This window comes from Pseudomyrmex gracilis, unplaced genomic scaffold, assembly GCF_002006095.1.
Source record: "Pseudomyrmex gracilis isolate BER0280 unplaced genomic scaffold, ASM200609v1 scaffold_11, whole genome shotgun sequence".
Lineage (NCBI taxonomy): Eukaryota > Metazoa > Arthropoda > Insecta > Hymenoptera > Formicidae > Pseudomyrmex > Pseudomyrmex gracilis.
In genome coordinates, this window is record NW_018020595.1 from 157,527 (window position 1) to 166,719 (window position 9,193).

At 40.7% G+C, this 9,193-nt stretch overlaps 1 protein-coding gene and 1 long non-coding RNA gene across 4 annotated transcripts; one reads left to right on the forward strand and one right to left on the reverse strand.

Moving 5' to 3' along the window:
* Positions 1-1,764: 1,764 nt before the first annotated feature.
* Positions 1,765-8,706, forward strand: LOC109862980 (protein spaetzle 3). Of its 3 annotated transcripts, none has more exons than XM_020443164.1 (8): positions 1,765-2,477; positions 3,387-3,465; positions 3,849-4,761; positions 4,904-5,144; positions 7,448-7,572; positions 7,772-8,044; positions 8,128-8,253; positions 8,488-8,706. In XM_020443164.1, exons 3-8 carry the CDS (start codon positions 4,298-4,300, stop codon positions 8,681-8,683), a joined length of 1,425 nt encoding a protein of 474 aa, XP_020298753.1. In that variant the 5' UTR covers positions 1,765-2,477; positions 3,387-3,465; positions 3,849-4,297; the 3' UTR covers positions 8,684-8,706. The 3 variants fall into 3 exon arrangements, with proteins under 3 accessions (XP_020298753.1, XP_020298750.1, XP_020298747.1); XM_020443161.1 differs by having other exon boundaries at positions 3,387-3,457; XM_020443158.1 differs by lacking the exon at positions 3,387-3,465.
* Positions 5,151-7,440, reverse strand: LOC109862995. The gene is made up of 3 exons (XR_002251272.1): positions 7,342-7,440; positions 5,929-6,030; positions 5,151-5,616 (listed from the first exon to the last, which is right to left on the reverse strand). It is a non-coding gene; the product is annotated as an uncharacterized LOC109862995 (long non-coding RNA).
* Positions 8,707-9,193: the final 487 nt, after the last annotated feature.

The window sequence follows — 9,193 nt, forward strand, 5'->3', positions numbered from 1 at the left end:
GATGTGTAATGTAACGAGCGGAGAGAAGAGGCTTTTTCTCGAAATAAAAACTTAATGTTTGAAAGTCGCTCAATTTTTCTCGCAGGTGGCTGCACAAAACAATTTGCCTTCTGAAACGTGGCGTGCGATTCGATCGGAATCGTCGTATCAGACCTCATCTTGTTATACTGCACACAGAGAAAGGAAACCGATCTACAGCGCGGAGGCTTCCTTCTCTCAAGGGTAAGGAAAGGTGTCGCCTGCCAACGGTTTGCACATGGTTCATTGTTGGTTGCACAACAATGAACTCTAACGAGGGTAAGCCTATCACGGGCCTATGCGCGCCAGGCATTCGGTTCCTTTCCAGTCCTTTCTTCGTCGGGCTTTGCCGACACACATGTGTCATTAGCGCGAATTTACGACTTTATTCGATCGCGCGGTTTATAAATCCTCTTAAGCATTACGCGCGGAACTGCGTGCGAACAATTGGAACAAACCGTGTGTCATAATAATTACAAGTCAACGGATTTACAGCTCGCGCAGGAAACCACACTCCTAACGTTGAGATTAATGTTTCACTTTCCGGTTTTTTTTTTTTAATTAAACTGAATATTAATGTAATTTCGTTAAAAAATAAGATTTAAAAAACTCTAAAACTAAAATAAAAATATAAATGCACTGGTCGTGGAGAAGATCTAACGCAAGAATTTCGAGAGCAACAATTGCGTCTGTTTTATAATAAAAAAATTCATAAAGGACTAAACCTCTTCTCTTTGTCAAATTTTTTTCAGAAGGATATCCAAAGCGAGGATCAAAACGTTATTGTTAAATTATTGTTTAGTCTTTTATCGCTAGATGCGTCAGTGCGCTTACACCTTGCATTGTGTGTTTTTTTTTTTTTTACGATATTTATAACGTTACGTTGAAATTGGAAAACTCCTTGGAAAGAACACAAGGTCTTGGAAAAAAATTTTCCTAGTCCATATATATATATATATACATTTTAACGCTGTTTCCAGCGATTTGTTTCGCGCGCGCATATAAAAGTAATTCCTCTAAAGATGTCAAGATTGCCGTTACGCAATTGCACAACACAGAGGCGAATATAAGCGAACAAGAAGAAAAGCGCTTGCGCGGGTTGCGCAATTTCAAAGTGGAATCAGACCCGATCGGCGCATCTGCATCTATGCAGCTGTGCAAGCGGGAATGATCTTTTCCCATTTCGGTCTCACATAAGCTTAATTTACATCTCTCGCAACGAATATATACACGGTGACGCATGTAACAATCGCGTCTTACCGAGAAAAAATGTTGAATCGACATCGGATTTGCCCCGGAAGCGAACATGACTTTGCAATTGTAATTTTATATTCGGATCTTACGTACCTAAGGCGCTAACTGAAATTACGCGCGCGCATATCTTTATCCGCGTTTGTCTTACGACTTTTTTTTTTTTAAATAATGAGACAACAGATCAAACAATTCGTCAGCGAATAAGATAATTCGTCAGATCGGACGAGATACGCACATACATCGTTATTTAGAACAAAATCTTAAGTCGCACAGAAATTATCTCGTATGTAAAACGTATCAATGACCGGACGTCTCATTTATATCAAATAAATATATAATTATTTCTTTAACAAAGCCAAATATTTACATATATGTAAAGTTAGAAAAAAAAACTAATCTTAAAACTATATTTAAAAAATATATCTTAAAAATTAACTTAAAAACCATTGAGAATTGTTACGTTTAATATTTACAAAATTATTTCTTTAAAAAAATGTTCGACCCTGTCCGATCGCTAGGACACATTTGCTGTATTTGAAATACGCGCGCGAAGATAACAAAAAATAAAGAGTCTCTTATCTCGCTAGAGATAAGAGACGCTGAAAGCGTCACATTACCAAACGACCCCTCTCGCTTACGAGGAGGAGGAATCGAAGGTACAATCGAAATTTAAAGGTAGGGAGACAACAAACCCGACAAGACAAAGCTGGAAGGGATACGCACTGGTAGAGCGTAAAAGTAAGAGAATCCGCGCCGCGGTGCCGCTGCTTACTCCGCTGCGCCTCCTCGTTCGAGAGACACTTCTCTCTTTTATTCCCGTTTCTACGTGCGGCCGCCCGGTTAAGAGCATTCTCCTTCTTCAGCTTTTTCAGTCGCCGACGTGACGGGCGCGCACCGCACGGTCTTATCACCGCGCGATTCTGTCGGCGCGCGTGTGTTCCTCCGCGCGTGTTTATGCGCCGCTAAGATCCTTCCGCGATCGCCTCTTCGGATCTTTTTATTTCCGACAAAAAATTTTTCCCGACGTTTCTTCTTTTCGCTCGGTTTTTTTTAGATCAATGTGAGATCGACACGTCTCTCTCACGCGCCAAGTGAAAGTGGACACGTGTCGGATGAACTTTTCAACACATTCTGGATCGATTCGTTTCTCCCGTGCGAGCGAGTCTTGAAAGGCCGAACATCCCGCGCGCGCGCGCTGGTATCAGGTAAGAATTTAATAAGTTCGTCGGGTCGCACGTTAATTACGTGATCGATCCTCAGTTTTTTTTTTGTTTTGCCACACGAACGCGTAATTGCTTCTTCTTGTTTATATGTCATTACGATCGCTGAAACACACGCGTTGTTACATGTTAATTACAATACGTTATTACGTGTATTATTATATACGTTGTTACGTGTTAATTATAATTCAATTGTGTTCTCGTTACATAAGAGCACACGTGCGCGGTGAATATATAATTTACACACGTGTGTGTGTAAGTGTGTGTCGATATTACTGTGTCGTATTAATACGCTTAATCGAGACACAATCTCTTGCAATTTATTAAATAGACGTTATTATATGCGGAAACTAATCGAGCGCGCGTTAGTCACGCAAATTTATTGCTTCGCGAATCGATCAGCCTCGATTCGTTTTTGCAAGATTTTTTTTTTTTAACACTAATCTCGCGAGTATAAATTTCGTAAAAATTAGAGAGCGCGGCACATCCCAGGTAGAGATGATCCCGCTCTTACCTCTAGTGAAAACACGTTTTGCATATTCAACATGGAAACACACACGGCAATATCCGCGGAGCGAAAGTGACGAGCGGGCCAAACTCGTTCAACTTTCCAAATAAATTTTGTGGTCGCGGCGCTCTACCGCGTTGGCGTAACAATTGCTGAGTTTTTTCTTTTTCTTCTTTCTCATTGTTTCACATCGCGCTTTAAATCTGCACGTGCTTAATCTCGCAAACACGCTTCTCTTTGCCCAATTTTCTTTTTTTAATACATATATATATATATATATATATGAAACAAATTCCGTTCCTTCGTGAATTTTGATTTATGTATCCGACCGTTTGCACATCGTTCGGCGTTATATCAACGCGCGTATATCCCGCTACTTGATCCAGGACGCGGAGCACTTTCTACGAACGGATGACTCAACGAATGAGAGTTCGTTATTCTTCTTTCGTTCGGCCAGGTACTGTTGTACGTGATCCAAGTTTACGACCACGGCTTTTCTCCCAAACAATTGCTCGACTGAGAACAGACAATCTTGACACTGGAACAATCAAAATGACAGATTTTGGAGTTTTTATGCTACAGAAATACGTTCCGATTAATTGTATTTAGACAAGTTATAACTCTAATATCCAGTAAAGGACTAAAGTAAATAGAAGCATATAAAAATATCTTTAATACACTTTTGATGAAAATGCTAACAAAATTAAGATAAAAATACCGTTTGCATAAGTCGAGAAATGTTGTAACAAAAAATGGTTTTCTTCGAAAAAATTTTAAAAACAAAGACAAGCACATCTTTTGTCAGCCGATCACGTTATCATTCTTATAATTTTTTTTCAATGTTTCAGTTCTCGATCTCGTGAAAGAAGCGAAAAAAAAAAAAAAACGGTATAGATCTCGATCGTAATCCGATCAGTTTTGCGCGCGGCTACAGTTGGTAGCTGAATGAGAGAGAGATAAATTAAATTCGCGAATTTAAAATCAAACAAGAGACGGACTTTTACATACATGTATCACGCAATCGGAAAGCGGAACTGAATTCGACATGTTCGCGACGAGGGCAGTGCCTTTGTTCCGCGTAATTTCGGTCACCTCGTGATACGGCGTCCTTGGAACTTGCGAAAGAGCCGCCGATCGATTTGTGTGATCATGATCTCCGGGACCAGGAAACGAATTCTTCGCACGTTAGAAAAACGAGTCGACGAGCTGCCTCCCGAGTTGACAATTTGCAAGTGATTTGTGAAGAAAAACGCGAGCTTTCGTTCGGGTGTAAAATCGGGAGCGACGCGCGAAAATTATGGCGTTGGTGAATTTTAGTCTACCTTATCAGTCGGCGACGATGGCGCCGTTTCTTTACACGGGACCGGTCGGAGGTCACACGACGGCCAACAATCTTCGTCTGAACGCCGTTTTACCGTCGGCATCCGTGCCGCCGGTTTACAACGAGCAAGACAACTTCCGTAACGAGCCCTACGTGCCGCCGGTCAAGTATCATCATCAGCGACGTCAGGCGACCGCTCAGCAGAGGAATCAGGAGATCTACACGGAGAACACGTCCTTCTCTTCGCAGGACACTCGCTACACCGTGTACAATCAAGACTTCAGGAGAACACAACCGAGGCAGCAGCAACAACAGCAGATGAGACCGCCGCCACCACCCTCTTTGTTTCAGCAGCAACAGCAGCAGCAACAAACGCAATCGTCCGAACCGATCAAATCTCACACGGAGGAACAGGAAAATTATCCAGACAGGCCTAACGGGTGAATAAAACCTCCTTCTCTCCGTTCTTTTTTTTTTTTTGTTCTTCCTCTCTTGCTTCTTTTTCCTTTCCTATCTTACAAAATTGCGTGGTAAGGAAAATAATATTATTTAATACATTTTGCATTGTAATTCTGTTTGAAGATACACAAGAGTTAACGGCGGCGGGAGTTCCCTCGGTCCGGGTGCGAAGACCTCGGTCCACGCGGTGCTCGACTACGACGACGATTTTGACGATTACTACGACGACGAGGATCCGAATGTACCAACGAACGCGCATGTCACGCCTATTCAGGGTCCGATTTTTCTGAAAAATGGTTCCGTGCCTGTGGTTCCGCTGTACTCGTATCCTCAGCTAAATAACGGAACGTTCGTGCAGATACCGGTGAGTTTTTCTCCCTCCTCAATTTTCCTTTCTGACAAAAAGGTCGAATCTCTCTCTCTCTCTCTCTCTCGAATCACGACGGCGCGCGCGAGGATCGTAACGAAAGGTAATGATCGACAAATCCGACCGTGGGCTGCGCGAACACATTCTATGGCAAAACGCGTGACATTTCTCCGCAGCACCCGTGACCCCGAGTATCTTCGCTAGAATCTATTGCAAATGTGCGCGCGATCGAGGTAGATCCACATGAGCCGGTGGTTACATCTGTTCCAGCGTCTCTCCTGTGGGTATCTATCTCTTTTACCTCTCTCATTTCCATTTTCGCTTGACGTTCGCTTTGCGATAACTTCGGTCGCCGGAGCGCGTGAGGTCGCGAATAAAAGTCTCTTGAGGTTAATCGCTGACATTGAGACACGGTGAGTGTTTCCTCCTCAACGTACTGTGCCAACGAGGCAATTTGTCCACTCTCTGGCTGGAAGAAAAAAAAACAGTTTTTAACTCGCTGTATCCAAAGCGAGAGAGTCGTCGAAACGTTAAAATTATTTTATTTCAGTCTTTTTGTTAAATATATATACATGCGTCTTGTTGCGTCTGAATATTGCGTTGGGTTCTTTACGGGCAATATTTTATAACTTTTAATCTGTTATAAATATTGACACAGACTCCAGTAATCTCATTTGAGAAACATTCAAATCGTTAAATTATTTAAATTTATTTACGGTCATCAAAAAAAAAAACAAAACGAAAAAGAATCGGAAAATTTGTGTATTGTCATTATATTTACCGTATACGTAAACTTGTCTCATATGTATATTTCACGGATTATCGAACCAATCCGGTCTTTCCGGTCTCTCCGCGATTCGCAGGGAATCGATTTTTGACGGTGCTACAAACAAGAAGAAGTTTTCTTTGTGACTTACATTATATTTTAATCAACATTCTAGTTTTAATATCACGATTTTAATATCACGATTAATCAAGTATCGCGTCCAGTGAAAAAACTTATAAGGCAGTTTTTTCTTAAAGGATAATTTGGTTTTTTTTTTTTCAACGTCACACACCGATCTTGCAACGACTGCCGTCTCCTATTGAAGAAAGTCAAGGAGAAACGTCTGTGACCTTCGTCTTTTCTTTTCAGCTGTTTCGCATAGTTCGTGCAACGTTCTTGCAATACCCGTATAAAGCAACGCCACTTTTAAACGTACACTTTTCTATTTTGTAATAGTATCTTCTTTCTCGTGAGTCATATATCTTCTTTTTTTTTGTATTCTACTTATTATTCAAACGAGAGTAAATTGAAAGGCTCTCGTAAGAATTAACAGACATTCGAGGATTCGCAATCGACCGACCGATGATGCTCGAAAAAAGCTTTTTGTTTTTTTAAATAAAACGGGTCGACTCTCGGACTCTCACGAAATCATAGACGCATAATCACACGTACACGCGAATGTCATCGAATATTCTTATTGGCCGAGATCGTTCATGAGGAGACGATTGTCGAAACGCCCACGTAGACGACGACAATACGAGCTACCGTTGAATTTCTCACGACATGGAGTTTCATCGTTTACGATCGTCAACGATGCGATAGTGGAAAATTAATTGCCGTGATGTATTTTTGTACAAAAAACTGAGAGAAAAATGAAAGAGTCTTAAAAAAAAAAAGAAACATTGAGATTTGATTTGCACATGTATGATAATCGATTCAGCGCGCGCGCGCGCGCGCGCAGTGTATGATTCATTTCTTGTGGGCAATGCACCACGCGGCGCAACCACCATCAGAATTCAGCCATAACATGAATGACGCCCACTGAATACTGACTGGAAGTTGAATGGAAGTACGAGTGTAGGAAGACAATATTTAATTAACCACCGCCGACTTCCGGCATGAGCGAGCATGGGAGAATAATTTGTGTTCGCCGGTGTGGCATGTTTCTCATACGCTGCGTCGCGTGACGCAAATTTCAAAGACGCGCGTTCAAAACGCTTTGTAAATACGTGAGATAAACGTTTCAATGACCCGGCCATGACGCTACTCCGACCGGAAACATTTATTAAAAAGATAATTGAGACATTTATATGTAAAATACTTATATGTAAAATATTAGAAACTGATAAGTAAAAGTAAATAGTATATATATTTAAGAAATATATATAAAAAATATATTTTTATAAATATATCTTTGAGGTCATTTACCTTATCACATTGTGAAGAATCTTACGTAAGTGAATTATTCTAATCGCCGTACGTCCGTAAATTATTTCTATTTCAAACGTGATGCGACGATTATATTGATTCGCAGATACTCTGGACCGCACTTTCGGTAGCTTTGGGTGTGGAATTAAGAGGAGATCTCGTACGAGGCGCGCCGTGCATCAAGAGATATCATCAGCTGTTTTGTCCGACGGCTGGGAACACGTATCCGATGTGAGTTTAAATGATATGTTCTTTCTGAAAACACGACTAAACGTGACAAATTACAAGTCTCTCTGCGCTTATTCAGCAAATAGATACACGAAGTTTGTTAGCGAGACACAAATATACGAGATAATTAATTAACTATATAATGTGTGTCTGTGTGTGTGTGTTCTCGAATGCGTAATTTAAATCAGATCGATTGTTGTAGAGAACGAATAGAACGTTTTATCGATGAAAATAAAGCGTTGATGAAAAGGATGTACGGTGACTTCGAGATGAATCCAGGGTCGAGCGAACCCGGACATCGCACTAGAACCCGACGAAAAAGCAGGGAAACGCGAAAGCACGACGTTCCGGATGGCGGGCCGAGAGTTCCCGACGACGAGTTGAATATAGAGGAGATAGACGAAGGATATTTCAATAATAAGAGAAATATCAGGCAATCTTTTGGAAAAAATCGCAGCTCGGAGAGCAGCGGCAGGTAAAAAAAATCTGAGAAAACAGAATTTTTTTTGTCTAGGTGTTACACTTTGTAATTGTCGTCATTGTGCGCGATAATTGCAGAATCGATGCGTGCGAATCAAAAGTCGAAATCGTGACTCCTTACTGGGCGAGCAACAGTGCGGGAAAAATTCGCGCCATCGTCAACACTCAACATTTCGAGCAAGCTATACATCAGGAAGTGTGCTCGTAAGTAGTAAGATTGTTTTCGCGAGCTAAACTTCGCGAGATAAAATAATTCTAGATAACACAAATAATATTAATAAAAATAATAATAATATAAAATAAGTTTATAACGTTATAGATAATAATTGCGTTTTGTGTTATTTTTACCATGTAAAAATATTTGATAGATATTGAGATACGAATATAGAAAAGGAGTTAGTTCATTACCGTATTCACAGGCTGCGTTTCTCTTCGCAGAAAAACACAGACTAATCGATGCAGCGGAGACTGCGGATGCGAGCAGAAGTACAAGTGGCACAGACTGCTCGCTTACGATCCGGACAACGACTGTAAGGGCATATTCATGGATTGGTTCCTGTTTCCCTCTTGCTGCGTTTGCAGATGCGATCCGATGCACAACAACAAATTCTCTTCGACAAGCAGTCGAAATTGACACAAAAGCGCGAAGTGTGTCAGTTGCGTGTGTATCTGCATAACGCGCCATGGAACGTGCCATGTGTCAAACTACGCGTGACGGTTTACACATATATTATTAGTACATTCAAGCAATTTATGTTCATTGTGTAAATTATACACAGGCGCGTCACTTGTGTGCGTCGGGCGATTTGAGCGATTCTCATCGTCTCGACCTGGAAAATCGGAAACGTTAGTTAGAAAAATTCAATTTGTTAATAGTTTAGGAATGACGTGCAGTAATATATTTTCTCACCTGTGAATCGGAAATTTTTATCGGCAATCTGATCTTCAGCCTAAATGAAAATCGCGAACAAAGTTTCGCTTCACAAAGCGTAGCGTAAAGCCATATTTTCTCTCTCATGAGTTGACATTTTTATTTATAAGCAGAAGCTAAATGTGTTATCATCTCCTTTAGAATCCTCTTCTAAAATGTTGATCATATATATATATATATATATATAATAAAGTGTCTTTAGACACTTCTTAA

Excerpts from the sequence above, each read along its gene's own strand:
- LOC109862980 (XM_020443164.1), top strand. The coding sequence starts at position 4,298 with ATGGCGTTGGTGAATTTTAGTCTACCTTATCAGTCGGCGACGATGGCG. Across the intron at positions 4,762-4,903 it reads TATCCAGACAGGCCTAACGG|ATACACAAGAGTTAACGGCG; the intron begins GTGAATAAAACC and ends TTCTGTTTGAAG. Across the intron at positions 7,573-7,771 it reads GCTGGGAACACGTATCCGAT|AGAACGAATAGAACGTTTTA; the intron begins GTGAGTTTAAAT and ends CGATTGTTGTAG.